The 20,515-nt window shown below is 39.8% G+C and overlaps 1 protein-coding gene across 2 annotated transcripts in view; it reads left to right on the top strand.

Moving 5' to 3' along the window:
• CSNK2A2 (casein kinase 2 alpha 2) overlaps window positions 1–20,515 on the top strand; it is a 42,091-nt gene that overhangs the window by 7,799 nt on the left and 13,777 nt on the right. For both annotated transcript variants that reach the window (XM_021093948.2, XM_021093949.2), the window contains exons 3-5: window positions 4,399–4,500; window positions 7,539–7,589; window positions 17,868–17,927. In XM_021093948.2, the coding sequence (XP_020949607.1) occupies window positions 4,399–4,500; window positions 7,539–7,589; window positions 17,868–17,927 (213 nt within the window). The remainder of the gene's footprint in view (window positions 1–4,398; window positions 4,501–7,538; window positions 7,590–17,867; window positions 17,928–20,515) is intronic.

The raw sequence follows: 20,515 nt of genomic DNA, 5'->3' as shown, positions 1-20,515 counted from the left end.
GTAAAATTGTGGTAGCTAACAGTTTTCATCTCAAAGTACTATTAAATGTGAATTAAATATGCCTAAAGCAGTGCCTGCACTTAGAACAGTAAAATATGGTTATAACAACAGTGTTTCAGTTTGACCGAGTGAATGGTTTTAGAGGGCAGAACCAGAGTAGAAAGGACTGTACTGCTCTCTTGATGAGATTTATTTTAAATTAAAAAAATTTTTTTAATCCTGAGAATAGTTACCCTCAAGAAGTTGATAATGTAATTAGGAAGATGAAACTAGGGGAAGTTGCTGTGAAGAAGTAAACACTGCTCAGATAAATGTTCATATTTAGGTTAGTTGCAGTGGATTTTAAAGATGCTACCAAGGTAATAAAAGCCATCATCCAGACTGAGCTTGCTTTCTACTCCATCCTACATTCCTCACAACCATTGTTCACTGTAATTGTTTATTGCAGCTGATAAAATTAATATCTTAATGGGGCAGTTGTTGCTTTGGTAGTAGAATAAAAGTAATCCCAGATTGGAAAGTTCTGCTGCCTTCCTTGAATTTATTGGTTCAGTGGTGCTTGGAAAGAAAAATATGGAGACCTTGCTTGTCAATATTTGCTGGGCTGTATTCAGGTCATAATTCTTAAACCTTTGGTAGACATTACTTTGCAGATTCAATCACAATTAAATGTTAGTAGTTGAAACCATTCTCAGATCTGGCTTTTTATAAACCAGCTCTGGCCGGGGAACCTCCATATGCCATGGAAGTGGCCCTAGAAACGGCAAAAAGACAAAAAAGATTAAAATAAATAAATAAATAAAAACCAGCTCTGGAGTTCCCACTGTGGTGCAGTGGAGTAATGATCTGGCTTGTCTCTGTGGCGGCCCTGGTGCCCTCCCTGGCCCCGCACAGTAGGTTAAAGGATATGGCATTGCTGCACCTGGCCCGGGAACTTCCATGTGCCACGGGTGCAGCCAAAAAAGGAAAATAAAAGAAAATAACAAAAGCAACTGTGAGAAAATAAGTCAGCCAGATTACTTTATCAACTTTTGTCTTTCCAAGCAGCCCATCACTAAATTGGTCTGTTGTTTTAAAATGTTTAATGTTGGTGGATAGGAAAAGAAAAAAAAAAAAGAAAAGGAAATCCTTACTCTTGGATTACATTAAACAAGGTCTCCCAAATAGCTGAAACTCTTCATTTGTAAGCAGAAACCTTCTGAAATTCTTTTCTTTCTCTTCAGAGCTCATACACAGAAGAATTTGAATTTTTTCCCTTTAAACATTCTCTTTAGGTGTGTGCCAGAATTCATTTATTATTGAAACTAGATTTAATACATTAATTTTTTTTAGCTTTTTGCCATTTTATCTACTAGACTCTGAGTTTAAATTTTTTTGTTGTGTAAAACAGTGAAACTAATTCAGTTAGAATCATACACTTTCTGAGTTGGAATAAATGAAAGTTGGGTGAGAGAGAGGCGTTTTCTAGCACGCAGAATGAAATGTGAAATGATGAGGTTGTGATAGAAATGTATTCTCTGTTTTACTGGTGGTGAATGAGTCCAGACCCTGGGCTAGAGGGTCGGAGCATCTTTATTTCTATAAAAATTCATGGTCTTTTTTCCTTCAGATGCTAAGGGTCCTCCCTTAGAAATTCTAACTTTTTCTCTCCAATTCTAGTTATGGAATTTAAATCATTACCTTCAGTCCCTGGGAGCTCATTGGTTTTTTAACTCCTGCAGCATCCCTCAGGTTCAGAGGAGTAAGCTTGAAATTAAAGGGAGTTACCTATAGCCTGGTTCCTTTAGAGACTTGGTGCCCCTGCTTTGGAGGGGAGTGTCCTGAACTGTCCATCACTTTTCCTTTTTTGCAGTATCTTGGTCTTTTGCCAGTTTGTGAGGATTCCAGCTGCGGATTCCAGCTGCAGTGTGACTCCATTGTACCACTTTAGAATTGTCCTGCTGTCGTCAGACTAGTTTGGGAAGTGGTTGAACAGGTGACACTAGGGTAGCAAAATATGCTTCATTTCCTCTATAAGTTATCTTTAGACATAATGAAAAATACGTTTATCTTAACTGCGTTGGCTAGGAACCGGGTGCCTGCCTGGTCTCTTGCTAAATAGCAGAGAACAGAGCAAGGATTTATATTGGGCATTCTCATAGGAGCAGATTCTTTAATGGGTTACCCCTGTACTGATTGACTGTTAGAGGGAGAGGAGGACTTTTGGTGAACACAGGCTTCTTTGGCTGTGGTGTTTTTCTCCCTCTGTTACCACTCCCGCAGACTTGTAACTGCTTTCTAGTATGGGATGACAACTCTAGAATATGGTAGCAATGGCTGAGTTTTTAGATATAATAGCCAGCTTTTTTTCTTTTAACTTTCTAGCAAAATTTCAGACTTAGAAATCATAAAAATTCTTGTGTCTCTCAGATTTCTCGAATACTGGCATCTGTTTTACTCTTCTCTCTCACTCTCTTGTGTATATATTATATACATATAGACGCATACATGTGTTTATGCATAGATATAATTATATTTGTTTTACATGTCTTAAGTGCTTGAGAGCAAATTGCAGTCATCCCTAATTTCCTACATTGCCTGAAGAACAATTTCTTATAAAACCCACAATGCCGTGATCAAAAATCAGAAATGAACATTGATGTAGTGTTGTTAGCTTATCTACACCCTTTGTTCTCATTGGCCAGTTGCCCTTATGATGTTATAATCTTTATAGCAAAGGAAAAATCCTGGATCATGTGTTATATTCAGTTGTCATACCTTTTTAATCTGGAGTAGTTGTTCATTCAGTGTATTTCATGATATTGATATTTTTGAAGCTTATAGGGTACCTATTTTGTAGTATGTCCTTCTCTGGCTCTTTTCTGACCACGTCGTACTTCATGTTCAGGTGCTTCCTTTTCCCAAAGTATTGAGCTCTGTAGTTAAGAAAAAGGGTAATTAGGAGTAAGATTCCTAAGTGGATGCAGGGAAGACCTGCAGTGGCCAGATCTGTTCTACTGAGAACCCTGACCAAGTGAAGTGGGCATGACTGTGGTAGCTGGCTTGGAAGAATGCAGCAGGATCTCTCAGCCAAGGACCCTGTTACAGGGGATGCAGGTGTTTTGTATTTAATAATCTCTCTCTGTTTTGTTGTGTGTTCAGAGCTGTAGCTTGGTGACCAGCAAGAGATGATGGTTTCTCTCTCATGTGTGTATATAACAACTCCCCACATCCCACCACCACCACATACACACAGACTGTTTTAATCTTGTTTCATGGCCAATCCATTGGACTCTATTTGCTTGTGCTGTTATAACAGTGTCTCAATGATGGGACACTCCTTTCCTTAGTTATATCTCTCCCATAGCTGCACTTGGGAAATGAAAACATAATAGCTAAGAGTGAGGAAGGCCTGGGGACTGTCTAGTTTTGAATCCTACCCCTACTCTTTACTATTAACTGTGTGAGCTTGGGCAAATAGCTCAACTTAGCCGAGTCTACTACATAGGAATTTTGTGAGGAAGAAATATGATTTATCACTAACGAAAACTTTAAAAATAATAAAGCTAACATTTATTGAGTGCTTCCTATATGCCCGTTAAGTACTTTATAAAACATAATTGATTGTGATAACGCTTATTTTTCCACAGCTGCTTTTATTCTTCTTCAAACTCTTTAGCCCATTTAAGACAAGAAATAACATGTATAATGCTACTCTTTCTGCTTAAGGTTTTTCAAAAAAAATTTTTTTTTTTTTTTCTCCAGGGAACTGAGTGGTTAGTAGGTAGCAGGGGTTTTCAATCACTGCTATGTCAAAGATCAGTTTCTCCTTTGCTGATCCATCATCTCTTTCTTTAGGAGTGGGATCAATTGGGAAGTTTTACTGGCTCTGAGCTGATTTCAGATTCTAGATATTAAGGAAATGGGAATGGTGACAGGAAATGGGACCTAGCAGCTGGGAAACAAGTTTGTAACTTGATGTCAGTGAACTGGTCTTCACTCCTAGAAGACAAAATTACATACAACTCATGGGAAGAGCAGGTGTCTCACCATTTTGTTTCAGTTTTTCCATTTGTGAGTGTGTGATAGACAGCTGTTCAGAGTTATAACATTTTCCGTTTGGCACTTAGCTAGTAAGCATTTTATTTTTAAAGTATGACATGAGTGTTCAAGATTGTATGTGCCCTAATCGTAGCTACTTAAGCTATATGAGTCTGTGAATTCTTTGGTTTTTCTTAAAAGTTCTTATGGGCAGGCCCATTTTATTTCCCTACCCCCTTTTCCCCTTCTAATTTAGACATGTTCTTTAGCATAACATGGTGTGCAAGATAGTGCAATATCCATTTGGTATATGGATTTGAATTTGTATTTATTAACTTCAAAAGGAGTCTTACTTCTCATTACGCTTGTGTATTTAAGCCAGTGAAGAAAAAGAAGATAAAACGAGAGGTTAAGATTCTGGAGAACCTTCGTGGTGGAACAAATATCATTAAGCTGATTGACACTGTGAAGGACCCTGTGGTAGGTGCCTGGTGTTTGTGGCAGAGTATGTGTGTGTGTGTCTCATAGAACCTTAAAGTAATGGGAAACATCATTACAATATAATGATTATATTTGTCTTTACAATTTAATGGTTTTGAAAACCAGAAAAAAATCTTGGTGGCCCAGTGATAAAATAGCCACCACCACTTTTATGGAACCTATATGTAGAAAAAAATCCCTGTCCCAGATTTATTACCTCATTATTTTGATTTGGCCCACTAACATTTGCTGAATATCTCCTTTATGCCTCTGCTTTTCTCCCAGTTTTGAGAGTACTGCCAGTTAACATTATTTTATGTCATTTAAATAAGACTGACATTTGAAAATCTGGGTTTATATTAGGAGATAGGAAGTGTCTCCATGTGGACACTTGGCATAGAGAGCTGAACAAATCACAGCCCCACAGATACCCTGAGGTCACTATCTTGCTCTTTCTCATACTGATCTTTTAATTCAGCATCCACCATTAGGGCTCACATTGTGTGGGCAGATGCAGTTTAAATATTTTTGTTAAAATGCTTAATTGTTAGCAGTTTTACGTATGTGGTTTAATTTTGTTTTCTCTCCCCCTAGGGAGTAACCTAACTGTAAGTGTTTATGATTAGCAGAGTTTTTTGTTTGTTTTGTACCACTTCTATAGCACTTCCATCTAATTTCTGTCCTTCACCTGTTCTACCTCAAATATTCCCCTCTTCTCCTGTGAGCTTTTGTTTAAAAAGTAGGTCTTTGCTTCTGTCTGCTAAAGACATCCTCATAATAACGTAGCTAGCATGCATTGCATGCTTACTCTGTGCCAGGCACTGAGTGTTTACTGTATCACATCATTTAATCCCTACAGCAATTCAGTGTGTAGGTACCATTATTATCCACATTGTCCCATTGTACAGATAAGAGAACTGACGTCTGCAGAGATTAAGTAATTTGCCCAGGATTATACAGTATTGTTGAATTGAAAAAAGAGGAAAGTTTTTCCTTTTGGACTCTGAAAATCAGATTGAGAAGGATGGTTGTATGCTAAATTCTGTCTACTTGGCATTAAAAATGTATCCTAGCCTTATAAGCTCAGATTGAGTTTTACACTGACTTAACGTAGTGTAAGCCAGTACATAGTTTTATACCTGAAGTATCTTCATCCTCCCCCCGCCTTGTTTTTTTTATGTTAACAAAACTCAGTGATTTCCTGTCTTATTATTTTTGTAATTTGTTGCACATGCTTTCGCGTGTGTGTGTTTTATGATGAGTAACGCAAGTAAATGGAAGTGAATGAAAGCTAACAAGGAACCTTCGTTCCCTAACTTGTAGGGGAACAGGCTTGCTCTCAGCCTGTAGAGGGATCTGGTAGTCTTGATTAAACCCATTCAGCATTGGAATAGTGAGGAATCCTTGGGCCAAAGCTGATGCTTATTCTGGCAGAGGCATGCATGCATGTACTGTGGCCCGCTTCCTAGGTAATTTTCACCTGCTACCTTGAACAAAATCTTGTAGCCATCAAGATTTTCAGGATGATATTGTTTCTTTCTATAAGAAACCCCTTCTTTAAACTTCTCCTTTTCTCTCAATTTTGAGAGCTTATTACCACCTGTTAGCATTATTTTACCTTACTTAAGTAAACCCAACCTTTGAAAATCTGTATTTACACAAGGAAATAGTAAAATTTTGTACTCATTGCATTAAAAATTATGCTTTAAAAATATGTGATTTTATGGAGTTTCCATTGTGGATAGTGGGTTAAGGGCCTCACTAGTATCCATAAGGATGTGGGTTCAATCCTGGCCCCACTCAGTTGGATTAAGGATCTGACGTTACTGCCGGTTGTGGTGTAGGTTGCAGATTGGGCTCAGATCTGGTGTTGCTATGACTGGTATAGGTCAGCAGCTACAGTTCTGATTCAACCCCTAGCCCAGGGACTTCAATATGCCACAGATGCGGCCCTAGAAAGAAAAAAGAACATGTGATTTTATATGATTTGGGGGGGGAACATATCTTTGTAAAGCAAGACATTCTCTAATTGTCCCTAGGCAAGGCAGTAATTTCACATTATAACTTATACTCATGGACTTCTTTTTTTAATCCTGTAGAGACTTATGATAAATTCACAAGACCAATGATAATTCTGTAAAATGCATCTGGTTCTTTCATTGAACCAAAATTAAAACATATCCCTCTTTTTGTAGTTGGCAAATTGGAACACTGCAGAGTATAAATCTTCACTTAATGTGCCACACCCAACACCCACTGACAGGTTGGTCAGAGAATATATCTCTTTTTCAAAAAAAAAAAAAAAAAAAAGCAAAACCTTTATTATGAAAAATTTCAGGAGTCCCCTTATAGCTCAGCAGGTTAAGGATCCAGCTTTTCACTGCTGTGGCTCATTCCCTGGTCTGGGAATTTCTGCATGTCTTGAGCATGACCAAAAACGTCAATGATTTAAAAAGATAAAATGCATAATATAATGAGCCTCCCTGCACACATCATCCAACTTAGCTCAGGTTAATCAGCTTGTGGCCAGCTTTGCTTCATCTATACCCCACCCACCTGCTCACTGCCTTCCATCCCCAGTTATTTTGAAGCGAATTCCAAACATAAATTTCAGGATTTTTTCTTAATAGGCTCTCCCTGATGAGCGAATTTTTTTTTTCATCTAAAGTGGGATTGGGGGAGTTCCCGTCGTGGCGCAGTGGTTAACGAATCCGACTAGGAACCATGAGGTTGCGGGTTTGGTCCCTGCCCTTGCTCAGTGGGTTAATGATCCGGCGTTGCCGTGAGCTGTGGTGTAGGTTGCAGACACGGCTCGGATCCCGTGTTGCTGTGGCTCTGGTGTAGGCCAGTGGCTACAGCTCCGATTCAACCCGTAGCCTGGGAACCTCCATATGCCGCGGGAGCGGCCCAAAGAAATAGCAAAAAGACCAAACAAATAAATAAATAAATAAAGTGGTATTGGGGATGGACCAGTACATCAGAAGCAAATTACATTTATTGTTTGAATACTTATGAAGCATTAATATTTTCTCTTGCAGTCAAAGACACCAGCTTTGGTATTTGAATATATCAATAATACAGATTTTAAGGTGCGTATATACTTTTTCTTTCTGGCATGGGGTTAATGGGGAATGGGGAGGTGGCCTAAGTACTCCTGATACTCTAGAATATAAGGAGACCAAGAGAGGTCATTAGTAGGAGCAGAAGATAATACTGGATTCCTTGTAGCATTAGTACAGGTTGCAGAAAGCAATTAGGTTCTTGCATTGGATGAAACTACTTACCACCTTTGTGCCTCACTTATCTGGGAATAGCTCCTCTGCTGGGTCTAAGTTAATACTTCATCGTTAACACTCCTGTTGTATACAGCATAGTTTTAGGTAGATGTTAGATTAAATTTTTGTAGGCATATTACATTCCTGATAGGAAGTGATAAGTGGATACAGGGCTTGTGTGAAAAAAGGCAATACAGTACATTGGATTCAAGTTTCATGTGTGTTCCTGCACACTGCATACAAAGCACATGACACAGAGTCACTGTGCTTTAGAAAAGCCTTTTTTTTTTTTTTGGTTATTTATATTTCTTATGTTTATAATGCATATTAACTTAGGCTTTGGAATACCCTTCTAAAAGCATGGGGTTTTCTTTTGTGATCTTTTTGCTTTTTTTTTCCCCAGGGCTACAACCATGGCACATGGAGGTTCCCAGTCTAGGGGTCTAACCAGAGCTAAAACTGTCGGTCTACACCACGGCCACAGCTACAGCAATGTGGGGTCCGAGCCGCATCTGCAACCTACACCACAGCTTACAGCAACACCGGATCCTTAACCCACTGAGCGAGGCCAGGGATTGAACCCAAAACTTCATGGTTCCTAGTGGGATTTGTTTCTGCAACACCACAATGGGAACTCCTAAAAGCATGGTTTTCAAGCTGTTTTTCATGAACTTATTTTTATTGTCATTCAAACACTGCAATCTTCTGATAAGATTTTGGGGGCCAGGCATATTGGATATGATAGAGCATAATGTGAAAACCAATGTAGGATTTCCTGTCATGGCTCAGTGGAAATGAATCTGACTAGCATCCATGAGGACTCAGGTTTGATCCCTGGCCTTGCTCAGTGGGCTAAGGATCCGGGCATTGCCGTGAGCTGTGGTGTAGGTCGCAGATATTTTAGGGGCATTTAGAGAACCTTTAGATAATTTTAATTCTCTGTCAGTGAATAAAAGGCTTGTGATTTCATTGTGATGGAAGTTAGTACAAAATGAAATGAGTAGTTGAAAAATGCTGATATCAGGAGAGATACTCTGGGATGAAAATAAAAGAATCTTATCCTCACATTTATTTTGTCTTAGATAATCGCTCTAAAATAAGGTTAATTAGTGAAAAATAAGCAGAAGTAGATATTATCACTTATAAAACAAGAAACAGGTTTTATATACAGTAATCACTTGGTATCCACAGGAATTGCTGATTGGTTCCAGGACCCCCAAGACTACAAAAATCTGAGGACTTTCAAGTCCTTAATATAAAATGGCCTAGTATTTGCACATAACTATGCCTGTCATCCTATATACTTTAAATCATCTCTAGATTACTTACGATACCTAATACAGTGTAAATGCTATGTAAATAGGTGGTGGAGCGTTCAAATTCAGCTTTCTGAATTTTTGTTTCTAGTCTATGCTTGGTTGAACTGTTGGATGTGGAGGGCCAGTTGGATAGCTTTTCCAGTTGGTAACAAGTTTCCTTGTTGCTATGACTCCATAAGGTGAATAGTGAACTCTTAAAAAGTGGGATGTAAATTCTTTCATTAACTAGCGTAGCACTGCTTAGCTGGTAGAATATTGTGCTGATGTATGTAGCTGATTTTTACTATGAACAAAAACTGGTCTTAATGGAACTTCATGGTGAAATCCCTCAGATTTCAGTGCCGCTGCTTCCTCAATGAGTTTTTACCAGTTATCTAGCCATACATGAAAATTTTCTCTTTAGCATTTTTGTGTTTCTTAGACAGCTGCTCTATTGATTAACATATAGACGATCAGTTTTTAATTCCTAGAGAAATCTTACAAAGGGGAAATTTTGATGGCATACGTTCTCTTGGAGGTTCTTTTAAAAGTATCATGAGAAATGATGTTTTTGGAGGCTTACATACCCCAAAGCATTTTTATTTTGTCCTCTCAATTAATTTATTTGCCATGGCATAGAATTCTAGGTTCTAATTAATAATTTCTTCAGAATTTTGAAGAGATTGTTCCACTATTACCACCAAAGCCATTATGGTTTAATATTATGTGATCTGTGTTTTTGTTTCAAGCTTTTAGGATTTTTCTTTTTGTTCTCAGTCTCTGAAATTTCACAGTGATGTACTTTCATGTGGTCACTTTCATCTTTTGTTCTGGGGGCTTATACTGGGCTTTTCAGTCCAGAAATTCATGTCCTTCCTTTTTGGAAAAATATTTTTAATGTTCTTTTATTTTCTTCCCTTTCTTCTTTCTAGAACTCATTCAAATGTCAGATTTCATATCTTAGAGCTCTATTTTCTCCTCTGAATTCTTAAAAATAGAATCCTATTTTATGTTTTATGTAATATCTTCTATTTTCTCACTGAGGATATGTGGGTTTTTTCCCATTATGTTTTCTTCATGCCCTTTTCTGTTTTTCTTCCAAATTCCTTTTTTGGGGGTGTTGAGCTACAGTCGTCTGAAATGTCATGGTTTTTGAATGTCTACTCATACTTTAGGGTAGTGAAATTACTGATTACTGAGTGTCAGCTCTTGTCTTGAGGATCAAGCCTGGCTGCCAGCTGAGTTGACTCAAGTTGAGAAGAGCCCTCAGGTGTGCCTTGTGCACTTAATGCCCCCTTGCCACTGTGGAGTTTTAAACTCATTAACCTGTTTTCAGCTCAATCTCATTTACCCTCTTTCAGTGATACCTTGTCACCAATTCCTCAGACTTTGTGCAGTTTTCAAGATGAAGTGTTTGTTACCAGACCCCCTCATTGGCCGAATGTTAGCTGGATTCTCATCTTTTTTGGTCTGCTAAGGCAACTAGACATCTGTTTTATAGCTTCAAAATTTGTTATCTCTTCATTCTCTTAGTTACTGTGAGTTAGTCCCCCCTGCACCTCTTACAGTTATTTGAGAGGAGCTTTGGGAAAAAACAGAGGTAAGATGGGCTTGTACAACCACATTAAACTGCTGGTCCCCTTTGAATGCTCAAGCCATGCCATTTTAGTCATTTTTTTTAAGATCTTATGTATCAGGGAGCAGATGTGTTGTTTGGAAGAACAAATCATAACAGGAAGATTATTTTCTTTTCTAGATCATATGTCAGGCCACAAATGGAGAAACCAGTTGATTTAATGTCCAGTGTCCTTCAGTCCTTCAGGCTTTTAATTTTTGTCTGGTGTTCATCTTATTAGGTTTTTTGTTTTGTTTGTTTGTTTTTAGGGCTGCATTTGCAGCATATGAAGGCTCCCAGGCTAGGGGTCAAATCGGAACTGTAGCCACCGGCCTACACCTTAGCCACAGCAGCACCGGATCCTTAACCCACTGAGCAAGGCCAGGGATCAAACCTATGTCCTCATGGATACTAGTCAGATTCATTTCCACTGAGCCATAATGGGAACGCCTAGGAAAGGTTTTTCTTTTTTTTCCCCCCATTTTACTGTTAAGCGTTTTGGGTTTTGGTTTTTTTTGCCCATGGCATGCGAAAGTTCTTTGGCCGGGAATCGAACCTGAGCCACAGCAGTGACAACTTCAGATCCTTAACCACTAGGCCATCAGGGAACTCGTGTTAAGTGTATTAATAACTAATTTTAAGGTATCGTCCAGAGAATGTTTGTCCCAGGTTTAAGTATCAGGGGTGAATCAACAGTGATACAGACTTTTTTTTTTTTTTTTTTAAGAGCCACACCTGTAGGATATGCAAGTTCCCAGCCCGGGGGTCTAATCAGAGCCACAGCAGTACGGGATGTGAGCCACATCTGCCAGGGATCCAACTCGCATCCTCATGGATATTAGGTTTGTAACCTGCTGAGCCACAATGGGAATGCCTCAGTATTTTTATTGATACAATTGAAAATTTTGATCTATGATTTCCTTTTATTGTAGAGTCTTTCTTATTTTGTTATCAAGGTTATACTAACTTTATAACATTAGTTAGCTTTTCCTTTCCTTTCTCTGAAAGTTTATATAAAATAGGCATTATCTTAGTATAGGATGTTTTTTGGGGTGGGGAGAGGAGACTTTGGACTACACTTTTCTTTTTAAAACGTACTATAGGTTAAAGTTTTATCTCAGTTTTCTGTCTCGAGTGTTTGGATGATTATTTCTAAAGTTTTCTACTTTCAGTTATATTCATATGAAGTTGTTCATAAATTCTCTTAGATCTGAAAAACTTAATGTGTCTGTAATTATGCTTTCCTTTACATTTGTACCATTTTTACCTTTGCTCTTTTTTCCTCTTTTTTTAAAAAGAAAAAATTGGTGTTGCTAGAGCTCTCTTACTATTGCTTTCAAAGAATCAGCTTTTGGTTTTGTTAGGTTTTCTGTTTTATTGTTTCTGCTCCTCTCTTATTTTTTTCCGTCTTTCCTCCTTTCTTTAATTATTTTCTTTCCTGGGTTTTCACTGTTTTTCCTTTAACTTCTTGGGTTGAAGTCAGCTCATTTGATTGTTTCTGTCTTTCTTGGTCAATAGTAGGTATGCTTTAACTTTCTACACACCCAAATACCATTTCGCCACATTCTGTTTATGGAGTGCACTTCTATATAGTTTTCCAATTACAAGTACAAATTATAAACTTGTGAATTTGGATTTTTCTCCCCAAACTTACTTTGAAAATGCCTAAGCATACTGAAAATTGGAGAGTAGCACAATTAATACCCTTACATTACTCATGTAGATTTACCAGTTATTATTATTTTGCCACATTTATAGTTATTTCTCTCCCTTCTCCATCCTCCTTTCTTTGTCTCTCTTTGTTGAAGTCATCTTAAAGTCTCAGAAATCATTCTGCTTTACTCTTTAAGTGTGCTTGCAGTGGAACTAGCTAGGACATTTTCCTGTATAACCACAATACTGTTAGCACACGAGAAAATTAATATTTATACAATAATGCCATCTAATATGTATCATAGAGTTTATAGTCAGAAGTGATAGATTTGAATCCTGCGTTGCTGTGACTAGTGTAGGCCAGGGCAGTAATTATTGTCCTAGGAACGTCCTTTGTGGCTGTATGATTTAGGATCTCTTTGTTTTATGTTTTAATGATTCCTCTAGTTTGTTAGTGATTCTTTTAGTTTGTGCCTAATTTGATTGCACTGTGTCCAGAAAACTTGATCTGTAATGTCAGTTATTTGTAATTTGTTGATAGTTGTTTTGTGACTTTGGTACATAGTCATTTTGATATCAGAACTTGCTAATTTAGTTCAGATCTTCGATGGCCTTACTAATTTTTTCCCATGAATTTTATTTTGTGGTAGAAGTACTGGTTTAGTCCATTTCTTGAAATCATCAGTTATGCTTCACATATGTCAGAGTGATGATAAAAGATATATGGTGATACTTAGATCAGAATGCTACACTTTGTGTACTTTTTTTTTTTTTTTTTTCCTGTCTTTTTAGGGCCATACCCATGGCATAAGGAGGTTCCGAGGCTAGGGGTCAAATCGGAGCTACAGCTGCCAGGCTATACCACAGCCACAGCAACACGGGATCCGAGCCACGTCTGTGACCTGTATCACAGCTCACAGCAACGCCGGATCCTTAACCCACTGTGCGAAACCAGGGATCGAACCTGTGTCCTCGTGGATGCTAGTCAGATTTGTTTCCACTGAGCCAAGATAGGAACTCCCAAAATAGTAAACTTTAAAATAAATGCGTAGGAAAAGCCAGTTTCTGAAAGTTGGAATGAATAGTTGGAGAAAACTTCCAAACTTAAAATTGTGTGAAGGAAACTAAGGTACTGGTTTAAGGTAGAAAGAGTTTTTGTTGAGACATGCTTCTGAGTTTTCTGTGCCTCTGGAAGAGCATAAATAAAAATAAATGTATATTCTAAATAAAATGTATATCATTTGGGCATTTTAAATGATAAGACATCTGTCTTGAAAAGATAGTAGACCCATATTAGTCTGTGGAAAATTTCTGTTCTTTTTTTTTGCTTTTTAGGGCTGCGCCTGTGGCAAATGGAAGTTCGCAGGCTAGGGGTCGAATCTGAGATACAGCTGCCGGCCTTCATCACAGCCACGGCAGCATAGGATCCGAGCTGAGTCTTCGACCTATACCACAGCTCATGTCAGTGATGGATCCCTGACCCACTGAGTGAAGCCAGGGATCGAGCCCACATCCTCATGGATTCTAGTCAGATTTGTTTCTGCTGCGCCACGACAGGAACTCCAGTCTGTGGGAAATTTTGTATCACCCACATAAAAGTGGGCCTTGACTACCCCTCTATCTTGAGACCTTGTTAGTGCTGTTAGGGTTTGATCTGGAGAGGATAAGTGCACAAATGATCCTTAACTGGAGGGACAAAATTTACTATTATTATAGGTCACTGGCATTATTTTGTCATTTCTTTGTAAGACATTTTTAGTAACTTTGGTGTGCTTGATTAATGATTTGTTCTGCTTCCTTAAATTTCTGAAAATGTTGCCCTTGATTTCATTCTGGATCTTGGGATATATTATGTGAACAGTGCCAAAATGGGTGCTTCTGGCATCCAACGCCTTTCACTTGAAATCCCACTCCTCCCGCTTTCTTCTCCCCACATGGGGACCACTGGTTTCTGGACGTAGACTGGGCTGTGTATGTCGGGGAACGTGCACACTGTGTGTGCAGGATGAGAGTTTGCCCTGGTGGTGATTCCCACTCCTGGCTGGAAACCTTCTGGAAGTAACAGATCCTCCTGAATGACAGTCGTTGGGGATGGGGCCGTGGAATGTGTACCTGAACTGCTACCGGAGTCTAAAGAACTGTGTGTAGACAGTGTAAATGAGGCCCATTTGTAGCCTTTCCTTTCTGGGCGTTGGATTCTCTGGATCAAATTGTATTTTTCCCATTATTCTCCTCAGACTTTGTGAGGTTGATTAAAAGTCCCAAGAAATGTCTGCCTTGGGCCTTTGAATAGTCCTGAAGTATAACTGATTTTGGGGGAAATGCCCAAGGTGTTTGAGGCTTTGGGACTAAACTAGGATTGGTGAGTAGTTTTCTTCCTCGACACCTTTGTAAATGTGTGTGTGTGTGTGTGTGTGTGTGTGTTTAGGGCCGCACCCGCAGCACATGGAAGTTTTCAGGCTAGGGGTTGAATCTGAGCTTCAGGTGCTGGCCTGCATGACAGCCACAGCAACACCAGATCCGAGCTGTGTCTGCAACCTATGCCACAGCTCACAGCGGCACAGAATCCTTAACCCACTGAGCGAGGCCAGGGATTGAACCCACATCCTCATGGATCCTAGTCGGGTTCGTTACTGCTGAGTCATGACGGAAACCCTAGGCTTGTTTTGTTTTTGATAAGTCTCTTACTTTATGAATGTAAATAAAGCCAAACTTCCCAGCAACATTTTGTAGTTGGTTGGTTAATGATGTTCTCTATGTAGCTGACTAAGAAAATGGAAGTGTGATTCTTGTGAAATTTCCTTTTCTGATTTGTCATGGACTCTTAGTAGTTCTACTTCTTTTTCTTTTTTTTTCTCTCTCTTTTTTTTTTTTTTGGCTTTTTAGGGCCACACCTGCGGCACATGGAGGTTCCCAGGCTAAGGGTCTGATCGGAGCTGTAGCCACAGGCCTATGCCAGAGCCACAGCAACGCCAGATCTGAGCTGCGTCTGCGACTTACACCACAGCTCAGGGCAACACCGGATCCCCAACCCACTGAGCGAGGCCGGGGATCAAACCTGCAACCTCATGGTTCCTAGTCGGATTTGTTTCCACTGTGCCACAATAGGACTCCTACTTCTATTTCTTGAAAGACAATTTTAATTTGAGTCCATTGAATGGTGAGCATTATCAAAGACATACTTATGGACCACCTTCTATATGCAAGCAGAGAACCACACCCTACATGCTCTGGGGTATGGAAAATGTATTGCTCTGCTGTGCGAGGACTAGAATACAGAGTTTTGGAGTGGACCCTTGACATAGCTTGGGGAGGGAACGTTCGGAGACCTTGAATCACCAAATCAGTGACTGCCACGGCTCTGGCACCTCTTCCTCCCCATCAGGTATATGCCGTGGTATGCAGGGGTGGTGGCATAGGACTCTCGGCATGTGGACAAGGTGGAGACGCCTCTTGTTCACAGCGGAGTGAGAAGTCATTTTGAGGACGTGGGTCACTGTCAGTACCTGAGTGAGGAGTGTTAACTCTGGCGACGCTGCTGCTGTCGGTGTCCTGTGCGCATCCTGGAGGATACTAGACAGCTTGGCAGTTCAGAGAAGGAAGAGCTTTGCCAACTCTGTGGAGCTCAGATGGGATGGTTATGACTTTTCTAGCTGAGGGGGAGGGGCGGGCATTCTAGATTTGATGGGGGGAAGAATGGAGGTGGCACACAGGTTTGTTTGGTCAGAGTGGGAAACTCCAGGGCTCTGCAGTGGAAAAAGAGCTACAAAAGTTGGAGGAGGCCAGACTCTGTGGAATCCTGAATTTCAGGCCTAGGTGGTAAAATATTAGTTTGGTCTCCTCCTCCCCAGAGCTCCTGAGAAATGACAGTGTGTGTCAGCCTGTCACTCAGGACTTTGTAATGTAGAAGGCCTAAAGGGTCCTAGTCAACTAGTATTTTTTTAAATTACATAGCATTGGTATTGGTTGGAATAGCTAGAAATACTGTGTTGGCAGTCCAAGGACACTTGTTTTTATGCCTTACATACCATTCACATGAATGCTTGGTACAGATACCACATGATATGAGAGGAAGGCGTCTCAGATAATCAGAAGTAGCCCATATTTGTATTCTGGAAATAAAGTATTCTTGCTCACTAGGGGTTAGAAAATGCCCTTTTCACATTCATGGCCTATTTTATTTGGCTGCACCCAGTGCATATGGAAGTCCCCGGACCAGGGATCAAATCTCACGCTGCACGTATTCCCTGTCCCATAGCTATGGCAATGCCAGGTCCTTATCTCACTGCACCACAGTGGGAGCTCTGTCATGGCCTATATATTGACTTGAGGTTCAACGTGGCCTGGTCTCTTGGAGTGATCTCCTTAACTCTCAGAGGAAGAGCTGATTTGGCACCCAAAGAGATGGTGTCTTCGGCCTGTGTCTATGCATCCAAGCTGTTGTTGTGCTGGCTGAGAAGCCTTTCTTGCTGTGCAGAGCTGGGACATCACAAAACACTTGGATGTTTGGCTGTTATGCGGTTGAGTCTCTCCTGAGTAGAAGCGATGGCCTCTTTGTGCCACTGGGCCTAAATGCGCTTCAGTCCCAACCAGGGTTGGCCTCAAGTAACGGAGCAGCTCCAAGGCACCACCAGTATACTGCCGAGTGTGTTTTCATTTTCTATAGTGCACTGAGCTAGCTGCTACCTGAGGTTCAGGAAATCAGATACTCTGACTAATCTGGAGGGAGAATTCTTACTTGAAAGGGGAAATTTGAGAAAGGCTAAATCTTGGTATTAGAAAATGTTAGATTTCATTCTTGGCATGTCCGTTGTTTTTCTGAAGGTGAAAAGTCTCCTTCATTCCCCTGTGCCCCAGCCATCCATCCCCTGCACACATATATACATGAAACGACTTTTCATTATTCTCTTTTGTAACATTCTTACATGTGTAGTTTTAGTTTCCCCTCCATTTACACAGACACATTGTGTACGCTGTTCTGTACGCCTTAGATTGCTTACATGGCTTGAGTTTTCCAATAATTAAGAGAAACAAAACAGGTTTAATAAAGGTGTGCTGGTTAACTTTATAGGAGGTACTGCTTGGATTGATGGGGAGAGTTGAAAGTCTTTTGTCATCTCCAAATGCTATAGCAGTTCACTTTCCTCATCTTTTATAAATAGACCGACTGTCTTACCACTATTTTATTGTGCGAGCTAATGAAGTTTTTCAGGTTCTGCTGTCCACTTGGAACTCAGTTCGCTGAAGTAAACTGTGGTGCTGCAGTGGGGTTAATTTCTTTGAAGTGCAGTAAAAATATGAGGACAGTTGGACAACTTGGACTTCATCTCCATAATAATGTAATTGTGGGTGTTGAAATCCTGGAGCATTATACAAGTTTTTTGTTTTTTTTCTTCTGGAACAAATAAGTAGTAAGTTCTGGGATTCTTGAGTGACTTAATAAGCACTAAGTTTACAGAGAATGATGACCAGCTTTGGAATAACAAGATGCCATAATACTAAACTGCTTTCTGAAATCTGTTTCAGCAACTGTACCAGATCCTGACCGACTTTGATATCCGGTTTTATATGTATGAACTACTTAAAGTAAGTGACATTCATGACAATGAATTTTTTAGAATTATTCATTAAAAGACAAGTTTTTGAGAGGACAAAGAGAACTCAGGAACTCAAGAAGAATGTTTCTTGATACCCAGAGATTTTTAGTGGTTTTTTTACTTGTTTTTAACTTACATTGAGGCCTCCAACGTGGAATCTTTACATAGAAACTTTCCAGTGGAACGGATAAAAATAGCCAGTTAGAGTACCGGGCACCTGATACCTGAAGTTAGAACCTCCCTCTTTATAGCTCTGGTGGTCCTTCGGTTTTGTTTTTCTTGTTTTTGCCTTCTTTTTTTTTTTTTTTTTTGCTTAATACTTATTAGTTTTCATTATAAAAAATTTCTTGCAAAAAAAAATTATAGTGACGAAGTAGGTATATGAAAACATATCAACCCATTGATGTAAAATGTTTTTATCTTATGTTGTATTTTGGACTATTATTATATTCACACTACAAAATTTTAGTTTTTATACATTGTAATTTGTCAGTATTTTTGATCATAAATTTTTCTGGTGTTTCAATGATGAAGAAAAGATAATTCCTTTTAAAAAAAAATCTCATGCAAACCTAGTGACTTTTTAAAAAAGATTTAGTCCCATAACTCAGTGGGTTGGCTGGGTGAGTCTTTTGGTCTGGGTCACCTGACTGGGGCAAACTGGTCCAGGGTTGACTCCGCCCACATAGCTGAGATGGCAGCTGGAAGACCTGAGGTCTCATCCCCAGGAGATTGGTCTGGGCTGCTTCCTGAGCTGGTCTCAGTGGGTCTTATCAGCAAGAAAGGGCAAACCTTGACAGGCTCTTTTCAGACCTCTGCTTGGTTCACACCCAAGGTATTATAGTCCTAATTACTTTATTCCTTTGGGCAAAGACGAGGCAAAATTACAGAATCAATACTTGCTGAATTTTCGCATGAAAAAGGAAAAAAAATGGGGATGGAGAAGAGCAACCATCTAACATCATTGAAAATGGAAGAGGAGAGTTCCCGTCCTGGCTCGGCAGAAACAAATCTGACTAGCATCCGTGAGGACGCATGTACAACCCTTGGTCTTGATTAGTGGGTTAAGGATCCGGCGTTGCTTTGATTTATGGTATAGGTCCCAAACTCGGCTCGGATCTGCTGTGGCTGTGGCCGGCAGTTGTAGCTGTGATTCAACCCCTAGCCTGGGAACCTCCATATGCCAAGGGTGTGGCCCTAAAAAAGACAAGAGAAAGAAAGAAAACATAAGAGGAACTTAGGCAGAAGGCTGCAGAATGATTGCTCAGTGACTCGCTGAGGCTTTCTACCTTGTCTGAGTCTTGATTCAGATTTAGGGAGGTGTGTTCTCAGGAGCCTGGTTTCTGCAGCACTGCTGCCAAGCCACTGTGGACTTGCTGTGGACAAGCTGGTACAGCTGACAAAGAGAAAAACAAGACAAAGAGAAAAATTAAGTAGAACCTACATAGATGAAGTGAATAAATCCTAAGGGTACAGTTTTTTTAGATTTTGCATGAGTGTGAAACCGTCACCCACATCCACACAGAACTGTTCCATCCACTATAGTAGTTACTGCTGAAGGTAGCTATTTCAGTTAAGTAAAATTAAAAATTCAGTTCCTTAGTCACATTTCAAGCATTCAGTGGCCTCATGTAGCTAGTGGCTACCATAAAGGGCAGTGCAGGTGTAGAATATTTCTTTTCCTTGCATCGATTATATTCTCACCACTCCCTCTATAGTTTAGTTTTACCCGTTCTTGACCTTCGTACAAAAGCATCATATGGAGAGTTCCCAGCTGGCTCAGCAGGTTAAGAATACTGCATTGTCACTGCTGTGATGAGGGTTCAATCCCTGGCCTGAGAACTTCCACATGTCTTGGGTGTGGCAAAAAAAAAAAAAAAAATCGTTGTATACTCTTGTCTAGGGGAGGTAAAATTTGCTGGACCTAGGGACCATTCTCTGGTTTATATACTCCCTCCCATGTAAAGATGCCTAGTGCAGTGCCCTTGCTAATCTAGTCCAGTGGTTCTCAACCAAGTTAACTTTATCCCCCAGGGGACATTTGGCAGTGTCTGGAGCTATTTTTGGTTGTCACAATTGGGAGGGATGCTGTTGGTATCTCCTGGGTAGAGGCCAGGAATTCTGTTAAACATCCAATAATGCACAGGACTGCTACCCGTAACAAAGAATCCTCTGGTCCAAAGTGTCAATGGTGCCGACATGGAAAAGACCTAATCTTGTCTCTTGGACAATTCCATCTTATAAGAGCTCTCAATGCCAGGCGCATCAGTAGGTACTCTTAAGATTGTGGATTGCTGTCATCATTACTCAAGGAGTACTTTATGGATAAGACATAAAATGTGGGACTCATAGGCTTCAAGGGCTTTTTAAGACAAGCCAAAGGGCCCAACGTTGAAATTTATGAAAATTTATTTTCTGTATTGGAAAACGCAGATTTAGAAGCAAATTTTTATATTCCTTAAAAACAAACTTAACCCAAGTAAGAAATGGGTGAAAGATTTGAATTAACAATTGTCCAAAGAAAAGATGTGTAACCTGATCATTCATTATAGAAATAGCAAAACCATAATGAAATAC

The sequence above is a fragment of the Sus scrofa genome, chromosome 6, assembly GCF_054392235.1.
Source record: "Sus scrofa isolate SSC_HxYL_T2T_F1_AM1 chromosome 6, Sscrofa_HxYL_maternal_Yorkshire_Landrace_v2.0, whole genome shotgun sequence".
NCBI classification, from domain to species: Eukaryota; Metazoa; Chordata; class Mammalia; order Artiodactyla; family Suidae; genus Sus; species Sus scrofa.
The sequence above is the reverse complement of the archived record's forward strand: the minus strand, read 5'-3'. Positions and strand labels throughout refer to the sequence as shown.